Source organism: Eublepharis macularius, chromosome 12 (genome assembly GCF_028583425.1).
Source record: "Eublepharis macularius isolate TG4126 chromosome 12, MPM_Emac_v1.0, whole genome shotgun sequence".
In the NCBI taxonomy this organism is placed as follows: domain Eukaryota; kingdom Metazoa; phylum Chordata; class Lepidosauria; order Squamata; family Eublepharidae; genus Eublepharis; species Eublepharis macularius.
In genome coordinates, this window is record NC_072801.1 from 29,942,124 (window position 1) to 29,969,079 (window position 26,956).

The 26,956-nt window shown below is 51.6% G+C and overlaps 1 protein-coding gene across 3 annotated transcripts; it reads right to left on the bottom strand.

Moving 5' to 3' along the window:
- Positions 1-282: 282 nt before the first annotated feature.
- RHBDF1 (rhomboid 5 homolog 1) lies at positions 283-18,681 on the bottom strand. 3 transcript variants are annotated; one of them, XM_054994975.1, is made up of 19 exons: positions 18,438-18,681; positions 13,052-13,193; positions 12,611-12,741; positions 11,257-11,358; positions 9,885-10,098; positions 9,358-9,564; positions 7,361-7,483; positions 7,111-7,274; positions 5,037-5,288; positions 4,833-4,944; positions 3,547-3,621; positions 3,205-3,366; positions 2,954-3,054; positions 2,695-2,758; positions 2,167-2,261; positions 1,919-1,994; positions 1,736-1,836; positions 1,361-1,514; positions 283-929 (listed from the first exon to the last, which is right to left on the bottom strand). In XM_054994975.1, the coding sequence occupies exons 2-19, from the start codon at positions 13,169-13,171 to the stop codon at positions 510-512; spliced, it is 2,673 nt and encodes an 890-aa protein (XP_054850950.1). In that variant the 5' UTR covers positions 13,172-13,193; positions 18,438-18,681; the 3' UTR covers positions 283-509. The 3 variants fall into 3 exon arrangements, with proteins under 3 accessions (XP_054850950.1, XP_054850951.1, XP_054850952.1); XM_054994976.1 differs by lacking the exon at positions 18,438-18,681 and adding an exon at positions 18,241-18,326; XM_054994977.1 differs by lacking the exon at positions 11,257-11,358.
- Positions 18,682-26,956: the final 8,275 nt, after the last annotated feature.

Sequence of the window (26,956 nt, forward strand, 5' to 3'; positions counted from 1 at the left end):
CCTGAAACACTTTGCCCCCAGCCCCAAACTGTGAATTGTGAAAATGAATTTAAGCCAAGAGGAGAGGAAATGTTCTCACACACAGCCTTAAGGGCATAGTTTCAAAATCAAACACACCTTAATTTTAAACATCTCACCTTTGTAACTAATTAATTTATAGTTCCTACATTAGAACTTCAATTCTCTTAACACTGAATATTAGACGAGGTATGTATGCATGCCTGATTCAGGCTGTGTTTTTCAGTAGTATATACCAGAATGAAAATGGCTTAGAAGTTTTGGAAATGTAGCTAAAACGCTACCTCGTGATTTAATTACCACCTGGACAACAGGTATCAAATCTTGTTAAAAAGGCCATTTGGAAACTAGCACAATAAAAATAGAAGGTTCAGAAAAGGTGCTGCAAAATTGAACAAGGCACAGACGTTCTGTATGCAGTAAACATTCCAGTCTCTCGGATAAGGCAGCTTGGGTGATGAAAGCAAGACGCATAGGGTGTTTGCTTTTGCTCAATGGAGCTGTGCATCTAGGTCATACTTCTCACAAAACTTGTCTGTGAAAGGGATGCAGGTGAGAAATTCGCACCATTCACATCGGATAGGGTAGAAGTAGAACAAAACCACCAAGCCAGAGAGGAGTCCAACAAAGACCAGCTGGAAGATGATGATCTGGCACCGCTTCCGATACAAATCAAATTTCCCAAAGCTGATGTAGGGCAGGAAGGCAAAAGAGAGAAAGAGGCCGCTGATGAAGCCGCAGACGTGGGCAAAGTTGTCGATCCATGGCAGGAGGCCAAAGGCAAAGAGGAACAGCACCACGCCCAGCAACTTGAAGAAGGCCCGCCAGGGCCGGGCAAGGATCTGCCAGCTTTGGAAGAGTTCCACAAAGAGGCATGCCAAAATGCCAAACTGGGAGCCTGCTGGGCCAACCTATAGAAGGAGAGAGCACCAGTAGGTAGACATGAAACTGACACAGCCCTGTTTCTCATTTACTTCTGCCTGCATCCTAATCCTTTGATGTCCCCAGCTGTCTGAAAAAGGTAGGGTTCCTCTAGCTTGGGAAGCCCCCCTCCACCTTTTGCCTCCATTAAAACCCCTGCCAATGTCTGTTTCTGGGGTCTGTTTCCAAACTCCTGCAGAAGAGGGAACAGGTTCATTCCCAGGAAGGGAAAGCAGCCGTTGGATGTGAGTCCAAGCCGCCGCCTCTGAGTGCTATCAGGGCTGAAGGGAACTTGACCACACTAACTTTGCAGCAGTGGCAAGAGAGCTATAAGTAAAAGGCCCATGTGGGAGGTTGCCCTGGGATAGAGCTGTCCCAGAGCATCCTGAATCTCAGAAAAATCATGGCAGTCTAATAATACCTCAGCTCGATAGGGCAAGAAAATTGCACTGGCCAAGTTCCCTGTGATGCCACTTAGCAGGTAGATGATGGCAATGCGGTGCCACCCAGCAAGCTTCTCCAGGTCTCGCAAGATGGTCATCTGGAAACACACCGACACCAGGCAGTGCAGAATCCTGTCAGATGGCACAAACATTTAGGACAGGAACTGCTCTGAGTGGCAGGGAAGGGGGCTGCCCTCCAATCTGAACTTGGTCCTCCTCAACCCACTCCCGGCTTCTGCTAATCACTAATGCTTGGGGGGGGGGGGGAGACTGAGAAAGCAATGTCCCAGCTGGTGGGCAGGCAGGTAGGCCGGCCTGCAGCTACCCTCTAGCTACTTTGGCTCCAGGATTACCCTGCGTGAAGGAAGAGCGAGAGCCAAAGGCGATAAACCTGGTCTGGAACCTCCGGATTGAGAAAGGGCAGAAGCCCACAAACATCATCCATGCAGTGCACCTGGCAAGAGAAAGGGCTGAACTCAACATGGGCAGAAGCCTGGCCTGGCCCAGCCCAGCGGTAAGTTAGCAGCAGAGGGTACCTGGGAGCAGAGAGTGGCCTCTTCATGGAAGTAGCCATGCATGAAGGTGCAGTACTCACGAGAGGTAATCTCACACCTGGGGGGAGAGAGGCCAGAGAACAGGCAGGTAGAGCATGGCTCCTGGGCCACAAGCCTCTCTACAGGAACTGAATAATGAACCAGAATCTGGGTGAGTCTCCTCCCTCCCCCTGCAAAAACAGGCTCAACTGAGCTCATGAGTTGAGACATGGTTTGCCTTTCCTCCCTACCTTCCCTTGGTGCCGATACAGCAGGGGCGACCAGTGATCACACAGTCCATGTGCAGGTGGTTGGTGTGGTTCCCAGCACTGTTTTTGGTGCATATCTGGAGAAGCAAGATATACAGAGTGGTGAACCACGGTGGCAGGGAAAGAGAGAATTCACCCATCTTCTACCTGATGATCCCTTTAATCAAAAGTGCCAGGGACCAATCCTGGAATATTCTCCATGTCAAGCAGACATTCCACCACTTGAGTCATTGAGCAAAAGGTACAAGCGGGAAGGGGTCTTCCAAGCTCCTTATAGAAATCCTGCCCCTCTAGCTCAGCTGGCTCAATCCTGCCTCAGCTCTCAGGCCTGGACTGGCTGCCTCTCTTGAGAATCTATGCAGCTGCTGGACAACAGGTTGTAGCATCTTCCATTCCACCTCTCTTAAGATGTTTGATTTCTGCTTATAGACAAATATTTAAAGAAATCTATAGCCCCTCCCAGCCCTGGCTGCTCCTCCCCTGCAGCATGCAGCCCTCAGCTAGTCTTACTGGCCACTTGGTGATGTCATCGGGCCATTCATGAGGGTCCATGGAGGCTGGCTGTTCACATACCCTGTAGAGGGGAAAGCTGTCACAAGAGTGGCACTGGCAGACCCCCAGGTACTCCCTGGGGCTAGAAGCTCCCAGACGCTAGAAAGGAGCTCTTCTGCAGAACTTGCTCTAACCTCCCCTGGGCAAGCAAGTCAAGGGCGAGGGAGCAGCTTAAGGCCCAGAGGGTGGGGGTGGGGGGGATGGGGACAAAGCCTACCTGGGGTCTTGATGACAAACCGATCCAAATTGCCTCTTGTCTCCTGCCAGCAGGGGGGCACTGGGGTGATGCGGCCATTTTACCCACACCGCCAAGGTGGACTGCAAAGGAAAGAGGCACCAGTGGGTAGGAGCAGAATGTACAGCACCCATTTATTTACTGGATCAAACCCAGGCTGATGGGGGGTGGCGAAGCCCCTGACCCCGGCAGTCAGGCAAGAGCCTCCCAGGGAGGCAAAGGGGAAGACTCACCGAGCATTCCTCCTCGGCCGTCTGTACGCAGCCAGACTTATCGTTGCGCACACAGCAGGCCGAGTGCTTCTCCTTCTGGCGGGTGGTGCTGATGAAGCTGTGCACCTGCTGATCCTGCCGCATGCAAGGGGCAAACTTGGCCCCCAGGTGGATCAGAGCTTCCTGGGAGAAGGAGGACAGCAGCTTCAGCTCCACAGCAGCAGAGGCACCGTGCGCCACTGCTCTGGGGCCTTGTCTGCCTAATATTTACCACAGTATTCCTGCCCCAGGCCCCCTGAGAGGTGGTGGCAATCAAACAGAGGCAGCAGTGCTCCCTGGGTGCAAACTGGCACAGGCACTCACCGAGCTGGGACCGATCCAGAAGTTCTCCTGCTGAACATACTTCACATTCTCATAAACACCTCGGTTTCTCAAGACCTGCCAGAGAGATTTGAGGTCCCCCCTCACCATGATCAACAGGGCCAATTCAAGCAAAACCTATTATTCTCTTAGTATGGAATTAAACAGGCAAGCTCAGTTTTTATATTTACTCAATTTTGTTGTGTTTTATAAACATTACAAATTATGCCGGCATGGTGTAGTGTTTAGAGTGTCAGACTAGGATCAGGGAGACCCAGGTTCAAATCCCCATTCTGCCATGAACATTGGTTGGGTGGTCTTGGGCCAAACACACATACACTCAATCCAGCCTACCTTGCAAAACTGTTGTGTGGATAAAATAGAAGAGAACAATGTTGAGTTGATTTGGGTCTCCAATGGGGAGAAGGGCAGAGAATAAATATTTACCTGTTTGTTTACACTCCTGTTAACTTTTAGTCCTTTTTATTAATTTCATAGAGATGTAACATTTAGGTGTACAGAAATCTTTTGATATTTTTTCATATTTTAACCAATGGGCCAACTTGCCTTCGGTTGTAACAGACAAGATTAAATGCATGCATGCCAGTGGGAGGGCAAGCTGAGGTGTGCACTGCTAGGGAAGTTTGCGGAAGCAGATTCTGCCAGTGCATCATCCATTTCTTAGCTCTGCCACTTGCAAACAGAGCTAAGTCTTTTGCTATTAAGCATCTTCCTACTGAAGATAGAAGCTACTGGATTCCAGGCACCATCTTCTGCAAGGCTCCAGTTCCTGGCCTTCTACTAGATTTTCTGGTAGAGGAAATAATTCTCCCCTGACTGTAATTTTGTGGGTGGCTTGTAATAAAACTTGTTAAGTAACCCAGGGTACTCTAATCGTGTGTGGGTAAGGGAGGGGTGACTTCATGTTTTTTCATGCCTTCAGCAAGATACTTAAAGAAGTGTATGCCAGCTTCCCTTTATGGACATTAGTTGAAGACTGGTGTATCCCAGCCAAACTCCACAAACCCATGAGTCAGATAATTGGTCGCTCAAGTTCAATATTGTCTACACCTGAGCCTCAGCCTCTCCGTGCTAGGACCCCGCCCCCCCCAGCCCTCCTTTGGCGCCTTGTTCCTTTCCAAACAGAATGGAATGCTTCATGTCTCTGGTGCCACCATGGCTTGGTTAGTCTTCACGTTACCACAGGACTTCCTTTTTTTGCCCTCAGCTACCCCACTGAAATCTGGTCCCTGCGGGACTCACGAACAGCCACGCTTCCTCCAACTCACCGAATCAACAGTCTCGTGCTGTGAAAACCCCACAGGGGCAATTCCATAGATTGAAACGGCCAGGATGGTGATAAGTGAATGCACAAAGGTGACCCAATAAGTGAAGAAGGGCCTGCATAGAGGACAGAAAGACAGAGAGGCTCAGACGTGGAGGAAGGGGGCCTGCCCCACCAGGCTGCAGCCCGACAGCTCCTCTGCACCCACCGGTGGTCATCCATGTCCTCGATTTGCTGCTTCACATAGCTGTCGATACGCTTGCGATACGTGCGGTTGGTCAGTCGGCCCACCATGCCCAGCCCATAGGGGCGCTTCTCTTTTGAAAAAAGCTTCCGCACAGGCACCGTGATGCGCTGGCCGCGCCGCTGCAGACCCAGGCTGACGACCTCCTGGCGCAGGCGTACCTTGGGCTGGAACACAGACCCCTCTTTCTGCTTCCGCCAGCCACGTTCCAGTGGCCTAAGACACAAAGCATAGGGGAAAGGCATGATAGGGCAGAAAAAACATCTTCCATTGCCCCATGTCCTCCTGCACCCCTCCCTCTGGCCAAGGACTGGGGCAGGAGCCAGCTAGCTCTCTCAGACTCCTCTGCCAGTCCAGGTGCACACCCCGTTACTCCTGCTCCTTCTCTACCTGAAACATTTGCCAGGAGCACAAGACCCAGCCACACCAAACTTGGATGGTCAGCTGGTCTCCCCGGAGGTCCTTGCTGGGCAGTAACAACTACACTGGGCTATGAAAGCAAGTCAGAGCTCCTGAGAGAGGCTCAAGGCAAATGTGAGGGAGGCTGTTCTCCCTGCCACCTGGCCTTAAGAAACGGCCACGGGCTCCTCCAGCCCTCTCCCTGCACATCAGCTCCCCAAGGGTTACTGAAGAGCTTCAGTGGGGCAGGCATGGGCCCCACCAGCTCTCAAAATACGTGGGGTGAGGGGTGTAAGAACATGCAGTTCTGTTTCCTACCCTTGACAAACCTGCACCAGGGAGTGGAGAGATTTGCACTTTAGGGGTCTGACCAGATGCTGTATCTTCCTGCTGGTTGCCCTCTAATGATCCAAACTAAAATGGTGACCTCCTCCCTACCAGCTGGAAGGCTTGTGCCAGGACGGGCCAAGGGTAGGAAGTACCCAGAATCAGCCCCTCTCCTACTTCCCTCTAAACCAGTTGCTGGATTTTACAAGGCTGCTGGGTCAAGTGTGCTGCAAGACTCAATGAACCTTCCCAAGCCTGCCTTGCGGATGCACTCCCCGCCCCCTGCCCCTGCCCACCAAAATGAAGCAAATAAGAAGTTCCCTCCAGACCATATCCCAGGCACGTGGAGGCTGCTTCCCACCGCCTTGGCCCCCAAAGAAGATCCTGTCCGGTGGGGAGAGTGGGATCCTGTGGGGAGAGTGGGGGCTCTGCTTCCTCATACCACAGTCAAGTGTTATGGAGCAGGCTGGGCAGCTTTCCACCCCAGACTAAGCAGTACCCCCACCCCCCCATCCATAAGGTGCCTTCAGGACTTTGGAGCAGTCCTTGCATCTCAGCACTCGCTTTTCCTTGGCCCAAGGGAGGGAGGGAATGTTTCTCCGCTGCTTTTCTCCTGTCCTTTTGGGCTTGGGCCTCACTCTAGCCTTTTCCTAGATACTGTTCAAGAAGTTGCCCCATGTTTTTGCACGCAAGGAGCCATGCCCTCCTTGGCCAGGTCCTTCTGGGACCCCCTCCTGCTCCAGAGGTTTGTGATGCTTGGGGGAGCTGAATGAAGGAACCTGCAGTGCTTCCCCTTCAAGCAGCTCTGAATGTTGACAGGAGAGCTTGGGGGCAAGGCCTAGGCATAGCTGCCACACCCCTGGGGGGCATAATCCTTTCCTGAACCCACCCCCATTTCTCTAATTTCCTGATCTTTTAGGGATTTTATTGTATTTTAGCTGTGAATCATGAGGTCAGGATTCAGGCCACTGGCTCTATACAACACAGAGGTTGCTCTGAAACAAAGGACAATTAATGGTCACCACAAAATACAGGGAATGGCTGGCTGGGTGAGGGTCCAAATGCAGAAGTTACTGACAAGGACTGATGGCAAAAGTCTCCCATATCACCCAGGTGATGGCAAAATGGCAGCAGAGGAGGAAGGGGTGGAACACTACAAGAATAACGAAGACATGAATTCTCAAGATAAAGAGATGGAGGACTTGGACCAGAATGCCTCCCCCGACCATGTCAAAGACACGTGGTGGTCTGCATCCACCAAGGATTCTCTCTTTCCTGACACCACACCCTACTTCCCTGCATTGTGACTCACAGCATCAAGTGGCTCCTCTCCAGCTCATTTCGGTCCAAGGCCCCGCCTGTGAGCACCGGCTGAACTGGTGGGGGTTTCAGGTCAGCATCCCTGATGGCTGCTTCAGAGGGGGACTCAAACACTTCATCGGGGTACGTTGAGAGTTCTTCATGAAGGACTCCTTCCTAGCAAGAAAGGGAATGCTCATCAATAGAGCCCCAGCCCTACTGAGCCCCAATCCCACTGAGATGCCGCTGGCCAGCCTCCTCACCCGGGCAAAGAAGGAGGTGTCCAGCTCATCTGGAAAGTCTACTGTGTCCTCTTCCAGGAAACTGGCTGGAGTGAAGCTGCGTCGCTGGGCCGGCCGTAGCGTGCTGTCTTTCACAGAGCGGCCCTGCCAGGGAGAAGAGCGCACAGGCAGCTGCTAGTCAAGAGGTTCAGAAATGTGCATGGCCTCCTTGTACAGTTGGGGAGTTTACACTACGATGATTGGAAAGAGGCAGGCATGAGCTCTACACAGCTTTATATTGCTAATCACCATCATTCCAACATAGGCCAGTGTACTCACATGTTATGGAATACGATTTATCTGCAGGGAGGCAGCTACTCTGGGCACCTTCCGGCAAGGCTGTAAGGCAGGACTATAGAAAAAGACCCATGGAGAAATGCCCTCCGCCCAAGAATTCGCCCTAGTGTTTCAAATATTGGGGCTATTCTTTGTCCATGGACAGGAACCCTGCTACAGAATGAGAACTTGCAAAACAGAGAGTATCACGAAAAAAGACCAACCGAATGCAGTATATTCGTGAAAACTAACTACAACCTCAGTAAATTACTAGTACAATAAATACTCCTGTAACATTCGGCAAGTATGTTTCTTTAAATCTTTTGGTGCATGACTGTCAGCTCTAAATGATTTGTATAAATGATCATTAAACACTCTGTATGCATGCGGCCTTCCCATGGAGCATTATCTGACGTCTGTGTAATTCCTAATTGAATAGCATGCGAGTATGACTCTATTTTTATATATCTGGTTGTAGTTTATGTTTAACAACTTTACTACAGTAGATTTCTTTTTATAAAGGTTCAAAAGCAAGTGAAACTGACGTCAGCTCAGCCATCTTATTATACCATCAAGATGGTATAAAGAACAGAAATGGGATTAAGAAGAGAACCGGTCAACCCGTCAGATGGTCTTCTTTTTCCATCCACCTCATCGATCTATACATTATTAACTATATCCTATGGACTTGGCTTCTTACCTGTGGTTTATTGGAATTGAAACGGACTGCTGCAATATTGTCTACTAGCACTGTAAATGGTATCAGTTCATAGGAATTACTTGTATATGCACAAGCACTTTATGTACAGTATCTGGGGGTTGGAAGACTGCATGTATTAAGAGGCTGAAGACTATTGATGGAGAAATTACAATACTTGTAATAGACTTTTGCTTAAGATAATATAAATAATTCACACAAGAGTATTTATTGTACTAGTAATTTATTGAGGTTATAGTTAGTTTTCACGAATATATTGCATTCGGTTGGCAGAATGAGAACTGGCAGGTTGGTTGGGAGCTGGAGATAGGAGTCGTCAAGTTCCCAGCACAAGGCGCTCAAGTTCTTGGTTATGCTAATGGCTTACTACCCCTGCTAAGAAGTCACACCTAGAGCCATAAAGCGTGGAACACTAAAGAAATAGAAGGCAATCAAAAGTCAAAGGCAAGGAAATATAACACAGCTTTCCCACAAGATGGTGCCACTCTTGCTAGGTGTGCCAGATGCCCCCAGACCCAGCTCGTGATTGTGCACAACCAACGTTTCCTTGATCAGGACTAGCCCACAGCAAGAGGCCACCCAGGTGATGCTTCTGCTCTCAGCTAACTGGCCAGGGGGGAAAGGGTCAGCTGTGCAGCCCCTGACTGGCTCACCAGTGCAGCTGTGCTGGCTAGTAACAGCCACTCCTCTCCCTTTTGATGGCCGCTGGCTCCCTCTCGGATAACCAGCCTTAGACAGAAATGGCAGCGCTGGCTTGTTGCTACTGGGGCACAGACTCAGCCAGTAGCCACCCATCTTCTGCTGTGGGGCAGAAGAGCAAGATGGGGGACAACGTTGGCTGACATCTCTCCTGGGGCCCCATGGACAATGCTGCCAACACCCTCTGGCAGGGGTCTCAAGACCCAGCAGTGGCTCAACAATGCTGGCCTCAGATATCAGCCCTGATGTTCCCCAACCCCCATGAAAAATACAACCAAAGATTTACCTTCACCAGAGCCGCTGCTGCCCGGAAGCTCATCTTGGCAACAGACTCCCTCTTCCGCCTCCGGGGCCAGCGGCTGAAACCAGACCGTGAACTGGTGAAGGAGCACAAAGATGCAGCACCAGGTGTGACTGGTGTGTGAGGCATGCTGTAGCCATCAGTGTCATCAGGCATCCGGAAGGCCCGTCCACGTGCCAAAGGGTCTATTATCTGCCACCAAGGAGAGGCCTCTGGTTAGGGGAAGGCGTGGGGCACAAGGGCAGGGGGAGGAAGATCCACCTGCATTGTTTGTTTCCTACAGGATCCCCCAAGTGGTCTATTCCTAGAAGCTCCCCACTCCAGGGTCCAGGCTTCTGCAAGCCACCAACTCTGTCCTTCCCTGGCTTAGGACCAGGGTTCAAACAGGCAACTCTAGCTTGAGCAAATGTCACCCCCAAACCTCCATGTAGGATCTGAAATACTGGGGCCTGGGACAGCTGGGAGCAATTTCTCTCTCCCTAAGCAAAGCAGCCACCCAGAAAACAACTCACCCTCTGCATGCCCAGCTGGCATGGGGGCACATAGAGCGGAGGAGGTGTCTCTGTGCTGGTCAGAGAGATGTTGTCCTGGCTCGGGAGGTCCATCTCTCGGATCACCTGAGGTTTCAGCTTCCCGTAGCGCATGCTGCAGTGGCGCAGGCTTTTGCGTTGCCATTTCTGTGTGGCATCACTCTCCTTGCTAACTCCAAACCAGTCTGCAGTGCCCCTGAGAAAGCAAAGAGTGCCCATGAAAACCCACGGTGAGGGCATAGAAAAAATATTGCAGAACACCCCCAGGGATCCTCCTCCAATCTCACAGTTGCTGCATGAGTCACCGGATTCCCCCTGGGCCCAGACCAGGCCTCACACTCTGGCCTAGCAGAACCACCCAGCAGCCTTGGCAAGGAGACTGTATCCCAATGGCTGCCAAGGCTCCTGGCCCAGCTGAAGAGCTGAGGGTGGGTGAGGAGTTAGCTGCGCAGTGGCTGTTGTTAGTGGCACGTGTGAGAGGTCAGCATCAGTGGAGAGTTCTCATTAGTGGGGGGCTATTCACAGCACCAGGGGACAATGAGAATGTATACACCAAGACAAAATGGGGGCAAACTCAGGCTTGCAGTGTGAGCAAGGAAAATCTCTCTGTGTAGCAGATGCAGGTTTAGACAGGGGCAGTGACGCCTTGGCCCAAAAGGCAGCAGGCAAGAGACAGCAGTTGCCATAGCACTGGCTGGAAAAACGCACTATGGCAGCAACACACCCTTCTTCCCTCCGCACACTCATGCACCTCTCTCAGGGCAAGAGAAGGCAAACTGTGTATTGCCCTCATAATCCAGCCCTGCCAGTTGTGGCTTTAAAGCAGGGGTAGGCAACCCCAGACCATTGTGCTTGGCCTCCAAGGCCAGATTTCCACCCCGGCAACCAAAACATTGGCAGCATGGCTGGGGCCAGCAGTGCAGGAGAAAGCAACAGGCATGGCTTATGCCTGTCACTGCCTCAAGCATGTCTGGCTGACCCAACCGCTTTTGGTTTGCCAGCAACCAACATTTTTTCATAGATAAGACGCTTCAGGTTTTTGCTAGTTGAGCCACAATGGTTGTTTGCCCCTGCTTTAAAAAGTTGGTACATTTGGGATGGCACCCTGACCATCACAGAAAGGCAAGGGGAACAGGTATTAAGCTGTGGCCCTTTTCTGGCTTTTCCCCTGACCAAGAGAAAGAGCCTGTCCTTGATACCAGTGAAGAGAAGGCAGACAGTGCTTCTGAAGATGTGAAGCCAGGACCTCCCTTCTTGGCAGCTGGGCAGGACAGGAGCTGTGAGGGTCCCCCATGCACTCACACACATGCACTGGGAAATGGGGGGGCAGGTGTCACACCAGCACTGCAGGTACCTGAAGAACGTTCTGGGCAGTGACTGGCGCTTTCTCAGGGGCCTCCTGCCCACCTGGCGCCCATGAACGGGCAAGGTCTGAATCCTCTCAAAACGCACCTGCCTGCTGCAAAGGAGAGAGAGCTGAGGGGGGATGGGGGGGGCTGCTGCTGCCACCAGTCCTGGCAAGAACTCTGCTTGTTCTATGGGCTTGGGGCAAACGGGAGGTCTGGCACAGCTGTTGGGGTCAGGGCAGGCTGCATGGCAGAGCCCATGTGGACTGCCAACGAAGTGCCCTGCTTGCCTTTACTGGCAATGTTGGCACTACAACACCAGACTGCAAGCCACCCCCATGGGTAGTCCAGGCAAAGTCCCCTTTCAGAGGCAAGGCACAAGCGATGCCAAGCTGCAGATCTGTCAAGACAACATGGTGAGAGGGGCACCCATAGACCATAGACAAGGACTCTGGTTCAGGGCAGGAGGTGAATACAGGGTCCAGGAGTCCATCCCCCCCTCAGAGTTGTTCAGGGCTCTTCTTCCTTAGGCCCCAAAGAGGGTCTTGTGCCCACTTTGTCTCTGCAAGGATACCCTCATTTCATGACATCAGGGAGGGTGTCCGGAGGCATCGCTCCTCAGATTGGCTTTCCATAGAGGAAATATCCTTCCTCTCTATGATGCCATGGGATATTCTTGGAAGTTTTGAGGTTACCTCATCCCCAAAACATTTACATGGGTAAACGATGCGGAAGAAGGGGATCGTGAGCAGCTCTTCAAAGAGCTGTCTACTTTCCTGCTTCCCTCGGGCATTTACAATCTCTCTGTTCGTGTAAAACAAGATGGCAGGTTGGAGTGGGGATTTTAACACTGTTTCCACAGTACCCTAAACCAGTCCGGATAGCTCTGCTGAATGCAGAACTCCCACAACCCAGCTACTGTTTCTGTCAGCTCAGAAGGAAGCCACGGTGCCTCTCACAGCAAGAGACAGACTTCTGCAAAGGTGCTCTGTGAAATTTTTATTCCCAAACCCTGCAAATTCATCCATACTTTTCTATGCAAAAAGTTTGAGTGGTCTCCAGAAAGCCTTTGGCAACCAATGTGGCTTACTGGCATTGTCTTAATACATACCAAGGAGCCCATAGGAGGGTGGCCACTATGATCCCACCCTGGGAAGCCCCACAGAAGTGTACCCCCCTTCCTCAGCCCGATCTGCTCACAAGTCGGAATATACATTTGAACAAAAAAAATCCCCAGTCGCTCACAATCTAACAAGGCCAGCGGCCAAAGGAGTCTCTCCCCACCACCTAGGCTGGACAGGGTTCTACTGGCCCTTTGCAGGCAGGGCAAGATGACTGCAAGGTCCACAGGCTAGATCTTACCTCCGGATGGTCTGGGTGATTGACGTCTGCCGCTGGAGGACTGGCCGCCGAAACTCATTCAGGGGAGAAGGGAAGCGCGTGTTCTCTGCGGGCATGCTGACACTTCGCAGAAAGGCCTGGCATTTCATGGGCTGTGGGAGAAACCAAAGAGTGCATGAGATCCTGCTAGTTAATGGTGGGCTGCACCAGAGGGTACCTAAGCAGAGTCCGCAAGGTTTCTTGCTACTCTTGGAGGTCTCATGCTAGTGGGGCAAAGAGCACCCTGGGCAACCCTAAGTCTTCAAGGGTGAGGAACTGAGGAGTCCTGTCTGTCTCAGCAAACGGCCTGTTTTGCCAGCAGGAGCAGGAGGCAGTGGTGAGGACAGACAAAAGGTGGACGGACACATGTCTATGCCGGGGGGGGGGGGGAGAGTCCTTCTGCAGCTGCCCCTCCCCGGGTACCTGTGCCAAAGCCGGCTCTTCAGCCACTGCCACCCCCATTGGAACAGGAATGTCCAGCTTCAGCCACGGTGGCTTCTTCCTCTGCAAGCTGCTTGTGCTGTCCCGGCGCACGTCAGACATCCTCCTGGCTCAGCTATCAGGCCTGGAGAAAGGGCAGCGAGATTAAGGCGGGGAGGGAAGGGGTGCAGAATGCTGGTCTCCAACAAGGCAACCAAGTTGGCTGGCTGGCCCTACCACAGAGCAGAAGCACATGAAGCGTGAGCATGCAATAAAGCGCAAGGAAGAAGAATGGCACCTCCAAGGAGGCAGCACACAGCTTCCAAATGGGAGCATGCTCCCAGCCTTCCAGGCTAAGAGGGGCAATGCCCCGCCAATGGCCCAGGTCTCTTCCCAAGCCACCCTCCATCCTACCAGATGAGCTCAAGAAAGCTGCTGCCTCCCCACCCTCCCTGAGAGTGCCCAGCTCCAAGAATGGCCTTCTCGGGCACAGATAGCAGGGCACTCCTGCCCTTATCATATTCCAAGGCTCAACTCTCACCAGGGGGAAGAGGAACTGCTCACGGGCCAGAAGCTCAGCATCTGCTGGCCTCCCTAATAATACAGCCAGGACCTTCCCCCCAAATGTACATACATGCCCCATACATGGCTAAGAATTAGCAGGAGGAATCCCAGAGGTACACCAAGAAGCTACGTGTGAATGCGCCTTGCACTTTAGGTCTTTGCTCTCACAACCTCACAAAGAGCCAAGTCCAAAGTCCCATGCCTGATGGGCCTCCGAGGATTGTGAAGAACTCAAGGTTAAGAGCCCAGCAAGAAACTAGTAGTCCAAAAGCACCTCCCCCCACCCCTTCAAGCTCTGCTACTTCTTCTCCACTTGACACCCGTTAATTTTTCCATGCTAGGATTTTGGCAGGAGGCAGCCTAGACCTCTCCCCCACCTCCCATCCCATTGCTGACTGGGACACAAGCAACGCATCCGAGTTCAAAAGCAGAGGTGGAGTCAGCTGGACAGAGAGAGCTCTGCAGTGTGGGGGAGGGAGCCACTGGGCCGTAGATCCCCCACCCACCTGGCCCAACTCCAGGGCCTCGTGGTCCTCAGCATTCCAAACCACCCACAAGATGGGAATTCCCACGCTGTCTGCATAAAGCTTCTATGCCGGCTGACTTTGCCCTGTTGAAACTGTCAGGAGCTTCAGCTTCCACCCTCCATGCCGATGCCCCCCTCCCACTTCCAACTGGAGACTGGAAAGTGAACACAGCAAAGCTGGTGCATGCGCACCTACACACACACACACACACACAAATCCTTCCCTGGCTGAAGAAATGCTCATCTCAAGCATGCAAGGAGAGGAAATCACATATAATACTGTCTTCTAGGAACATGCAAGAACACCTGAAGCTGCCTCAGACCCCATCAGGCCATTCGTCCTGAAAGCATTTCCTCTTCCACACCTCTGGACCCTCACACCTGCAGCTCAAATAAGTGCCTCTCTCCAATCCATCTCTCTTGCTTCGCTGTCTCCCCTTCCCGATCTTCAGTCAGTCCAATCAATTTCACAAACCGCAGGATTCCCATACAGGAAGATGTTGGGAACCTGCAGACACCCAGTAACACACAACAATTGTACAGGCGGGGGAAGGGTGAGCTTGGCTGCACACAAGCCACGGCTGCTGAGGAAGAAACAAACTCAGGGCCACTCTTTTGAAACGCCCAAGGATACACTAATCATTGTGTCTAGCTGAGAAGGTGCCCCCAGGTTTCCCTGAGAAGGCCAGCCCCCCTGGGCTGACTCACTCAGCAGACCACTTCCAGCAGCAGCAGCCAGGAAAGAAGCAGCCCTCTGGGGGCCTTCTTGACTGGGTGTCTTCAAAATCCCATCCTGTCTTCCGCTGACCAGAGGCCAACCACTCCTCAGCAGGCTGCTGCCCTCACACACAGGGCACTCTGTGCGCAGGCTCAACCCCAGGCTGTCCCCACAACACATCTTCAGAGTGGGGTCACCGTGGCACCAGGTGGACTGGTCAGTCCTGCCATCTAGCCCACAAAAGCCACTGCACGTGGCAAAGGAAGGAGCAAGCCCAGCTGAAGGGCCATTCTCTTTTTCACAAGTCAACCTGAGGCACTCAGGACCCACACCACACAGCAGGCAACACTCCACAGAGCCCTTCCGGCATGTGTCCCCAGTGAGCTCTTGACAAAGGGCAGCTACAGCATTGAGGGGAGAAAAAGAAAAATGGGGTATAGGCAGTCCCCTCTCATGGCCATGGCCCAGGCTCCTCCTGAGTAGCTGCCCAAAATAGGAGGCTGTTCCCGCCCAGCATCAATTGAGGCATTCCTAAGATCTGGGCAGTCGTGCCTTTATCTGGAACCAGAAAAGCCAGTTTCATATTCAGATATTCCCACAGCATTCTTGTTCTCAGATCTTCTCAGAGGACATAGCAGTGGATTCCAGGATGAGAGGGATCAGCTGGAGGAATCTGCAGCCCACAGCTCCAATCCCTTTCTTGTCTTGGCATTTTGCAGAGACATGCTCCCGAGGTTCCTTGCTCCAAAACATCTGCAGAGCAAACTGCAGCACGACTAAGGGCAGGGGCAGCCCTGCAACCCAACCCATGTAGGTGCAAGAAGCTTTCTGAAGCAGGAAGGTGCTAAGGAGCACCATCCCAAGAGGTGAAGGGAGCAATGGGACAAGCACAGCCCTTTTCTAGGCACCAGAAGAATGGTCTACACCTTGAAAGCCCCTCGGTCTTATACAGCATAGCTCATTGGTGGTCCTTGAGGAGATCCCTGCAGACAGGTTATGCACCTGGACCCAGAGACCATTCCTCAGTGGCCAGAGAAGCATCTGGATGGCTGTCAGAGGGGTCAGCAAAATGTCTCTTCCACCCAAGCCAAAGCTCCACGAGCCCAGTGTCACAGCAGAGAGGTCCCTTTGCTCACCCAAGATATGACAGGAGTCGCTCCAGCAACCTCATGGCTTCCACTTTGCTGGACTGGGATTATTTTGTTACTCTCCATAGGATTTGCGACTTCCTCCTCCCAGAGGAAGTCCACAATTGCCTGGACAAAACCCGGAAGCAAGGCATGGAGTTCTGGCTCTGACACATCCTTGGCCGGGGTCTGTCTGCAGCCATGACGAGTATAGAAAGGGCAGCCTGTGACAACGGCCCCTTTGCACTCCTCTCCAGCAGCAGCCTGGCCAGACTCAGTTCCTCAAACTAATCAAAGGAATGGGGAAAGTACCTCTGACAACCAGAGCTCAATGGACTCACGGTGGGAGGGAATCTGAAGGGATAATACTGGAAAGGGGCAGTGGTGGAGAATTCCCTCAGGGTGCAGTCTGGGCCTCCTAGTGATCCACTGAACGGGCCATGGATCAAAACTCCTCCCTCTCGAGTAATCCCACAGTGCGGAGCACTGCTCACAGAAGCAGCCCAATCTGGGTGTCTGACAGGGCCGTGACCACCCTCCCTAGCAGCTCCCATGATCAGGGGAAGAAAAGAGACAGGGGCAAAGGCAGAGCCAGTGAGGCATCACTCCCCTCTCCATTCATCTCCTGGTCTGGAGCATTCAGCCTCCAAACAATCCTGTGAGGAACTCCCCATGGTCCAATCTCTGCAGCTGGCTAATATTAAGAAAATATCCATCTAGTCGCCTTCGGGGCAAGAGTGGTTTGGGGGTGGGATCCCAGCTGTAAGAATGAAATTTTATGTGAAGGACTATTCAGCTAATTGGAGGAAATTGGAGGAGCCAGAATTCTCTCCCTGCCCCAACAACAACCACGAGAGGCCTTCCCTCTTTTCTCTACCAGTTATTTTTCTCCTCAGAACTGCTCGGCCTCTTGCATTCCACAAAACACACAACAGGCTCCATATTCTACAACTCAGCCAAGGCTCCCAGAACCTCAGACATAGTCTTCCAACGGCCAGCAGGCCTAGGCTGCTATCAAGGGAAAGCAGGGAGGGGGTCCAATAGTGCACAGAGCTCCGGCCTACAGAGGCAGAAGGAAAGCTGGAAACAATGGCACCCCCAACCCACGCCAGAGCTCCCATGTGGTTCAGAGGATGAGATTGTTTTAGACACCCCTGTGCACCTTCTGGAGTCAAAGAAAACCGAGAATCACAGCGCCAAATCCTGGATACCAGCACTTGAAGGAAGAAAAAAACTCTGCAGGGGAAAGGAATAGGACTTTTATATTCTTATAGGAGGACCGTTTAAATGTGGCATCTGTTGATTGTCAGAAGATATTTGATGTAGTGCTACAGGACAGACAGCACTGTTAAAATAATGCTCCACAGGTAGTTGGAAAGTGTCCCACCACACACATACACTGCTACGCTAGGATAGCTGATGGTGCCCCGGAAGGGTCCAATCCAGGCACAAACATCATTCTAGGACAGCCGTAGGGTCTGTCCCTTGAGCAGCACTGCTGCTCCATACAAAGTCTAGGGGAGCTAAGGCCACCATTCAGACTTAACACGTCGAAGAGAAGAATGCTAGCAAAAGATCAACACGCGTGCAAAAGAGGACTGGTTTGTTCCCCAAACCGCCGAGAGTTCAAAGCCTGACCCACAGGAGCAAAGCGCAAGACAGGAAAGGACCCGAATTGCCGCGAGCCCCGTGCCGGAGTCCCCCACCCTGGGTTCCAATCGGGCGGCCAATCAGGAAGTCGCCCGATTGGCTGCGGAGCCATCCAAAAAGGTGCGCGGGGGGGGGGGGGGCGTTGGGACGGGGTTTCGTTTGGCGCCGGTCAGGCCCCGCCTACTCACCTGCCAGCGACGCCCCCGGCTCCAAGGGCTGCCCCTTCCTGGAGCGAGCCCGTCGGGGTGCCAACCCGGGGAGAAAGGCGGGAGAGCAACGCCAGTTCAAAGGCAGAGAGGGAGGGGGAAGAAAGCGCCCGCCGCGCTTCCCAGGCGGGCCAACGGGCAAGAGCGGCCGGCCGCAAAGGGGGCCTACTGCCCTCCCTCGGGAGCTTCCCGGGCTCTAGGACCGCCCATGCCCCGGAGTCCGCGCGCGCTGTAATCCTCCACGGGCACCCGGCCTGAGGGCCCCGGCTCGGAACGACGGCGCTCCCCGCGGCCAGGCGAAGTGAAGCGCCCCGGCCGGCCTCTGTCCCGGGCGCGGCCTGCCAGTCCAGGCCAGTCCAGTGTCGCCTGACCCGCTCCCTCCAGCCTGCCTGCTCACTCACCCCCGGCGCGCTCCGCCGCTGAGCGCGCAAGCAGCCGGGCCCGGGCGGCCATTCAGTGAGTGGCCCGGCCTGGAGACCGAAGGGCGGCCCGGCGCGGAAGGCAGGCGGGCGGGCCGGGCGCTGACTCAGGCCTCAGGAATGCGCCCTCGGAAGAGCAAGAGGGAGAGCGAGAGCCGGTGCGGCCGGCCGGGACTCACCTCCGAGGAGGACACCCGCCGAGCGAAGCATCCAGGGGCGAGCGGCAGGCTGGCTGGCGCTGCGGAGGGCGCGGGAGCCTGCCCTCGGCGCTCGGGGTGGGGGCTGGCCCTGCGCGGCAGCGGGGCCTTGGGCGCAGGCCAACGGCGTCGGCGACCCAGGAGGGGCCCGGGGCCAGCCGCGAAGGCGCGCCCCGGCAGGCAGGCAGGCCCCTTCCCATCCGGGCGCGGGAGGGAGGGAGGGAAGAGGAGGCACCGGGGCCAGCCTCTCCCCGGCAGAGGCATCTCCTGGCGCCGGCAACGCCGCCTCTTGGCCCCATCCTTTGCGCTCTGATTTGGGCTCGGTGCGGTTGCGCCCGCTTGACGTAGCACGCCTTCTCTCCGAGTCCAGGGTGGGGTGGGGGCTGCCTTTTGTGACTGGGCTTGAAAGGGGCTCCGAGCCACTCGGCAAAGGCCCCTTGGCAGAGCCTTTCCCAGCCTGCGGGACGCCTCGTCGCCTCGATAAATAGCCCAGGGGAACGTACCTTCCTATTCTTGTGCGGGACCAGGCACTTTGGGATGGACAGACGGGCATCCCCGCCGGGCCCCTAATCTTCTGACTCAGGCAGTGGCTCCCTGCACTGCAGGCCCCACCGGTTGGAGGCCATTCCAGCCTTCCTGGCCCGAAAAGTGGGTTGCTACAGGAGGACTGGTAAAGGGCCTTTGTCCTGGGCTAGTTGTTTTCGGAGAAGTGGAGTCTGTCTCTAGCCTGCCCTTATTCACAGCACAGCACAGCACAGAGCTACATTGGCTGTCCTGTTAAACCTGGTATTGGTTGCAAATGGCAGCTCTTCCATACTGGACTCACAGCAGTCAATCTCTCCCAGTGCTCCCATTTCCTTGGCTGGCCCACCCCACCCCTGCAGGTGCTCACTGTGCTTGGGACTCTTGGCAGCCTCCCAGGACCAGCTGGTTTTCCATGTTGTGGCAAAGCAGGCCAGGGTCTGGTTTCTGCCTTCCCCATCAACACACTCCTGGCACGCATGGGGAAAGCCCCATGGTGCTTTTGTCCCCAGAAAGCCGCCAACAGCTGCTGAATCCATCATCTGGGGCCCTTGCCCTAAGTTGGTTGCAGCCCATGAATGCACAGGAAGGAAAAGGCCTTGAATGCCCCTTTGTGGCCATGACCGGCACCAACAGAGGCCCAGTGAAAAGCATAAGAATGTGGCCATTTAGAGTGGCGTCAGCTGCCCTTTAAGCAAAGGGATAGCTGGAGCCTCTCCTTTTCCTGGGAGGGAGTCTCAAGGCCTCAAAGAATAGAGTCAACAGGCTCTTTCTTTCCTTCCTAGACAAGGGGGGGGGGTTTGCTGTGTCCAGATCCAGGAGCAAACCAGCACGGAGGTAAGGCCAGGCCTTTGGAAATGATGCCAGCCTTGCCTTCCCTTCAGCCCATCTTTTGATGCCTTATGTTCAGCTGGCATGTTTGCAGCTTTTGAGTTGCAACGCAGTGCTCAAGCAAAGAGGCTCCTTTCTCTTGGGAACTCTCTACTGACTTAAATCCCCACAAGTGGCCTCTTGAGAAAGGGATGGGAGATCAAGCAGCCGTGCTTGAAAACAAGGACATGTCGTTGGTTTCAGGGTGAGCCAACAGCAAGGGAAAGCTGAGTAGGCTGCAACAAATGACTGAATTCTGAGCACAGCTGAAGTCCAAGAAAGCTTGCTTGGATGGGCCCATCCCTTTGCCTTTGGCAAATCCTTGCAAGAGTAGAATGCCAGGAAATGTCACCATCAAGTGGGAATTTGGAGGAGGAAGAAGCAATCAGAGGGACCTTAGAGGTCATCTAGTAGCTATCCCCCCATTCTACAATGCCAGCCCAACTGCATTATTTTAATTTACTAGGAATCTTTGCTGTTATATTCAAATATCACATCTTGTAATCCACTTCCTGATTGACTGATGTTATCATTTTGTAATCTGCTTACTGAATGAGTGAATTTTTTTATCATACTTGAGTCCCAATGAGAAAGGCAGAATATAAACAAAAATGATAATAGTTGCAGCATTGCCATCAGATGACCTTGCAGGATCTGCCTAAAGATTCCAAGTGAAGGAAGCACCCCCCACCCCACCTTCCAAAGCCCTCTGTTCCATTGTTGAACAGGTCTTGCTGTTAGGAAGTTTCTTCTATTACTTTTGTCATTAGTCCCACTTCTGCCTCTGCAGCAAGAGAGATACTTGAAGACAGCCATCATGCCTTCCTCCCCTCCAGGCTAAGCATGTCCAGCTCCTTTGGAGGCCCTGGTTTCCAGACCCCTCACCATCCTTGTCATTAAATGTGGAGCCCGGAACCAGACCCAGGACTCCAGCTGGGGCCTGCCTGACCAGTGCAAAATACACAAGTCTCTCTCCCCAGGTTCTGGCCACTGCTTTTGTCAAGGCAGTACAAAACAGCATTTGCCTTTTGAGTAGCTGCATCGCACTGCTGCTCAGGTTCAGCTTGTGATCCCAGGAGAGCTGCTCTGAATCCTGACCCAGAGCCCAGTGACCGTTTGAGGGGCTACACTAAAAGGCTCTCCCAAGCTGCCTCTGTGGGAATGTCTGAGCTGCTGCCTGGTGAAATTCACCCTTCATCCGGCATTGTAAACCTCCAGGGCAATTTGTAAGACAAGAATAGTGCAGTGAGCCACGTCTCCCTTCTGAGCTATGTGAACAGCTATTTTAAAACAAGGGGCAGCCAGACAGCAGGAGTCACAAACCTGCGCTGCAAGTTTTCAACGAGACCCACTTCGGCATGTTCTCCCCTTGACTGCTTAAACCAGCTGAGGGAAATCAGACCCTCCAAGGCTTCCTCTGTACCTAATCCTGAGATCTGGATCATGTCCAACTATGCTTGGCCATTCTTGCCTGTCCATGGGAGAGCAGGGGGTAATGCAAAGGCATATTTCTTCTTACTTTAATCATCCTGACATTCCTTGACCACCTCTCAGTATAGCAAAGACTCTTTGGGGGGGGCGTCTCTTATATACCCTCAGGGGATCTAAACTGGCTTGTCAAAATACCCTCCCATTTCTTAGGCCCAAGTGAACACACAGGTTCTAGAAGGAACACAGCATGAGCCAGTTCTCCTGTGACAGCATTGTTACAGCTTGTTTCTACCCCCCACCCATGAATGCTGAGTTGTGCTCACTGGGAGATGCGAGCTCCATTAGGGGGGGCTGCAGGGAGGGGAAAGGGCAGTTAAATGAGAAGGGCATGCTGCTGGGGCTGCCAGGAAGCCTCTGGAATGTCCAGTAAAGCTCAGAAGTCAATGTGGTGTAGAAGAATGTTGCATTCCAGGAGTTACCCTGAATGCAAACCAATTTGCTGTCCCCTGCAAGGGAGACAGATTTGGAGGGGTCCTTTGTGGAAATAATTAACTGGGGCACATCTTGTGCCAAAGAGCAAGCCCTCGGAAGGGTGGTGGATTTCCAAGGCGAGGAGGAGGGAGTGCTCAAGCAGCCACAGAACAGAGGGAGAGCAGAGGGCCCAGCTGCTGGCCAGGAGGGCTCCCTGCAGGAGTGGCTACAGGGGAGGGGAGGCATTGCAGGCAGCCTGCTGTGCTGAAATGTTCTGACTGTCGGGAGGGAGAGACAGGCATCCCAGGCTCTTAACTGCCGCAAGAGGGTCAGTGTGTGTAATTGGCGGGACATTTTTATCTGAGTGCCATTTTAGCTGTCTCCATAATGGTCTCTCTGTCTGCCTGGTTGAGACATCTTGGAACCCGGAGCCTTTCTGTTTCTCCTTTAACAATTCCCAGCTACACCTGCTTTCCCCAGGTGGTTTTCAGGCACAGGTCCTGAGCAGGGAGGTAGCCTTTCCAGGGCCTGGACTCTGCCCTGATGCTGGGAAAGTCATGTCCTGCATCCCTGGACTGGATTGGGAATCCAGGAGCCAGACATTGGTTGCCTACTGCAGTTCTCTAAAAAACAGTGGAAGGAAGTACCCATCAGAGGAGGGGGCTGGACTGGGTGCTTCAGCTGTTATTTCCCTTTGCAGCCAATCCCAGCAATGCCTGGTTGCAAAAGCTGATGATGCCACACTAGGGATGCCACTTGGAGGGACTCAGTAAATGTGTGAAGTTGCGTTCCACTGCATTTTGGACTCTTGTCTCCCCTGACTGGCAAAGACTGTCCAGCAGAGCGGGGCCGTTCCCACCACTACCTGATACTTTCAAGTGAAGAGGCGGGCGATTGAACCTGTAAGCTAAGCGGCCACTGAGCTCAGGCTTTTCCTTTAGAGGAGCATGTGGAGTGGTACAGTAACGAGGTTGCTTCGACCCCCTGGAGTGGATGGAGGCTGGGCAGTCTTGATTTGGGATTACCTGAGCTAATTTGTACTGTGTCCAATGCACTGAAGCAATCAAGTCAACAAATGCAGAGGGCTTTGAAGTTTACACAGTAAAAAGGACCCTTTTAAAAAAAAAAATCACAAACAGTCCCTCAAGACTGTGGCATGGAAGAGGTGGAATCCATGGAGCGTGTCCTGTTCTGTTGCTGTTTTTATCATGATATTTGTTCAAATACAGTTGTCCCATTGCTTAGAAGCTTTTCCAACATTGAGGTTTCAAGGAAGTTTCTAATGGGTATTAATCAGATTACTATTAGCTATGCAAAAAAAAAAATCCGTGGCTTGCAAAATCCATCAGGATTTTAAATTTTAGTAAATTTTGACTGCATTGTAGCAGGATTGACCTGTATTTTTTCATTTGCTCTAATGTAAATTTTTCTGATCTTTTGTACTGATCATAGACTGAATAAATCTGAATCTAAAATGCAGAGAGCAGGGCTTCAGCACAGCCCACCACCAAGAGATGCCCCCTTGGGCAGAGATTCCATCTGCATGGTTTGGAATCTGTGAAGAGATTCCATCTGCGGAGTGCTGGGGCCTTCAGCTTTTCGGTTCCTCCAAAGATGAAACAAACCAGAGTGAGGGGAAGGGGCTCTGTGAAAAGAACTGTGAGGAGGGAGGGAAGCTGCCTGGAATCTCAGCAGGGCCAGGAAGTGTCTCCCACCACCCAGATGTGCACAAATGGTCTGTAGTGTGTGTGTGTGTGTGAGGGGGGTGACGGGTGTTTTCCATTTGGGTTATATTTAGCCTCAGTGAAATAATTGAATAATTTCCCACTTAACTGTCAGCCAGTGAAGCAGCTGTAGCTTTCTGCTGCTGGGTTTTAAGTTTGAACATTTGTATCCCACCCTTCAGCTAAAGACTTGGTTCCTGGCTGGCTAGTGCTCTTTTAAAACAACCAAAATCACCATGAAAATACACTTTCCGTTTGAAACATCAAAAAGCGGAAAAAGCATTAAAGAGCTGAAGAATAAAAAAGAACAGCTTGGCAACAAGCATTAAAAGAGATTTTTTTTTAAAAAATGCCTTTCAGCAGAAAAGATTTTAAAAAATAACCAGTGGTCTAACTACAGGACAAAAGTGACCATGGAAAATAATACACAATAACTCTCACTGAAAAGCCCAGGAGTATAAATGGTGGTGCTCCCAAGCTGTGGTGCCACAACAGAGAAGACCCTGCTTCTTGCTGCCATCTGCCTTGCCTCTGAAAAGGAGGGAGGCTGAACAGGGCCTCCACTGAAGACCTTAAAGGGTGGGCAAGAAGATATGGAAGGGCCTTACACGTCCAGCACTTTGAGCTGAGCCCATGAGCAAAGAGGCATTATCCAGTTAAGTTGTTGGTAGACCAGTGAGATGTGACCTCTGTCACTGATGTCAGTCAGCAATTTCATTCTAGCATTCTGCACCACCTGAAGCTTCCATGCCACCTGTAGCATGCCACCTGTAGCCCCATGTAGAATGCTTTTTAGTAGTCTAGCTCGGGTGTGATCTGTGGGGGGATAGGTGGACGAATAGCCACAGCCAAAATCTGCATCTCCAATAAGAGTTGCAGCTGGCAAGCCAGTCAAAGCTAGTTAAACAGACATTTGTGCCTCTGACAATTTGCATCTGATAGCATCTCTATGCTGTGAATCTGCACCTTCAGAACCAGTGCAGCTCTATCCAGAGCCCTGGTTGGAAGGCAGCATCACACTTTACTCTTTGGCAGCTGGAGCTGGCTGAGCTTTCAAGATTCCCTTTCGGCTTCCAGCTGTGATGCCAAAAAGCATTGCTCAGCTGTAGCACAACCGCACCCTGCTCTGGAGCCTGAGCACAAACATCTGCTCACTTTGCCAGTTGCTCTTGACCACTGGAAAGCTCTAGAGGCAGGTATATCCTCCCAGGCTCCCAGCCATTCATACAAGGGTAGGAAGTCAGGCGGAATTGCAGCTGGACAGTAGACTGAGCACCCCCCTTGCCGGGAAGCCAGATTGCTTAACACTCTCTGCTAACATGAAGGAAATAGCTCACCAGATCATTTCTCCCTTCAGGCTCCACCACTTGTGGCCATTGTATCAAGTTCAACATTAGAAAGGCAGTCTTATTGGTTGTCCTGCTGCAAAGCACAAGAGATTGGGTCACAAGTTATTCAATGAAAAAGAATGATGGGCTAGTATTGCTCTAATCCCTCAGGTTATTCCAGTGGAATATTTTTATACCAACATAATGTCAATGGCAGGACAAGAACTCTTCTCTCTGTTTTTAATTGAAGCCCAGTTTCTTAGCGCTGCAGGAAAAAGGAAATCTCCCTCATGGCAGGCAGTGGTTGGAAAAAAATAGGAAATTCTGGTAATGGACAATTTTTCTTCAGTTAAAAGCGGTAAATAGCACTGTAAATATTTTTGTATTATTTTGTATATATGGTTTTCAGAAAACACAGTTTGCGGATGTTCACAGATACCTAGTTCTAGTTTCAATTTATTGAAGATTTGAAGATTCATCAGGATTTGAGTCTGCTGGCACCTTAGAGACCAACAAGATTTTCAGGGTGTAAGCTTTTGAAAGTCAGAGCTCTCTTCTTCAGACATGAAGATTCACGTAATTATAACCTTTCTCTAGACTATAAGACTATTCATAAGTTTTAGAAATTTCAGTTCTAAAAACTAATCAAACCTTAGGAACTTGGAAGACTTGTGTTGCCTTTACAAACATGATACTTTACATGGAACATTTTATAAGTGCCAATAACAGATGTATTTATTTGTCCTTTGTTTTTGTTCTTGCCATTTTTGTTGTTCTCCATAAATTTGTTACAATATAAACCATAGAGAAATATTTATTTTGTAATTGTGCATGATTTTATATATATATTGTTTTATTTTATAAAATAATTACCCAATATAGTAGAGAGATACAGTGTTGTGTAGTGGTTAGAGTGTTGGACTAGGACCTGGGAGCTAAAATAGAGAAGTAGGGAATGTTCTCTCTCCATTGGGGAGATAAGGGTTGTATAAATGAAGTAAATAAAAGTTAATATTTCAAAAAGCATTTGATTCATTCCAGATAAGAAGATATTTCATAGTTGTTTTCAGTGATCTCCCAAAATTCTAATTTTTCCACTGGGAAAATTCAGTTCCAGTTCTTGGAAGGCGAGGGGTGGGGGTTACATCTGTTCCTGGCAGCTCTGCTTCTGCGTACCTCCTCTCCTATTTCCGTGGGTGGGTGCATGCAAAGGTCACATGCTGCCTCTTCAGCTACATGTGAGGCTCCCTGGCAGGGCTAGCAAAATTATTACAAATAAGGGAAATAGCTTCTAACTAGCAGAGGGGGGGTTACTTTGCTTACCAGCCCAAAGGTGCTTAAGAGCCGTTCTGGAGAACCAGGTTTGATTCCCCACTCCTCTGCTTAAAGCCAGCTGGGTGACCTTGGGCCAGTCCCAGCTCTTCCAGAGCTTTCTCGGCCCTACCCACCTCACAGGGTGATTGTGATGAGGATAATAACAACACACTTTGTAAACTGCTCTGAGTGGGCGTTGTCCGCGGTATATAAATTGAATGATGTTATTTTCATAATGAGACCATTATTTTTGGGTGATGAGCTGACCACCAACACCTTTGAGAAGTTTGAGCAAGTTGACACATGAATTACAACCCAGAAGAGGTCTCCCTTTGGAACTTCTGCAGAAATATTGGGTGAGAATCTTGCTGGAAAACCCATAGCTCAACAGAATGTGTACGTGTTGAAAGTGATATGCATTTTCTGTTGTCCATGCAATGTTAAAGTTCTGTAAGAGTGACAGCATTCTGCCTGATGCCCTTTTGGCAGATTTCTGAGGTCAACAACAGTGCAATTAATTTCTCCCAAAGACTTTGCTTATCTGACACGATGTGAAGCTTTTGGGGAGCTACCCTTGGGATCCCCAAAGGTTCCCTCCCTTACCCCAAGTTACTTATAGGGATGAATATTTGAATGGGCATTCTGTTTCTTCAGGCAGCCTCCAAACTGTGCAACTTGGCCTTTCCTGGAAAACTAAAGGAAGAGAATGCCAGAATGTGCACCCCATCATTGTCCATTAGAGAATTTCCAAGCATGCTTGAATGCATGGGGAGAGATGGAATGTGACCGCTAGAATATAAGGAAAGGCAACCGCCATGGGACAACGGTTTCCTGCCGTCCG

What these genes read in the sequence shown, in the direction of transcription:
- RHBDF1 (XM_054994975.1), bottom strand. Translation starts at nt 13,171, where the DNA reads ATGTCTGACGTGCGCCGGGACAGCACAAGCAGCTTGCAGAGGAAGAAG. An exon ending in CAGCAGCGGCTCTGGTGAAG is followed by an intron (nt 7,484 to 9,357) that starts GTAAATCTTTGG and finishes TCTCCCTGGCAG; the next exon opens with GGCCGCTCTGTGAAAGACAG. An exon ending in GAGAGGAGCCACTTGATGCT is followed by an intron (nt 5,289 to 7,110) that starts GTGAGTCACAAT and finishes TTTGTGTCTTAG; the next exon opens with GCCACTGGAACGTGGCTGGC.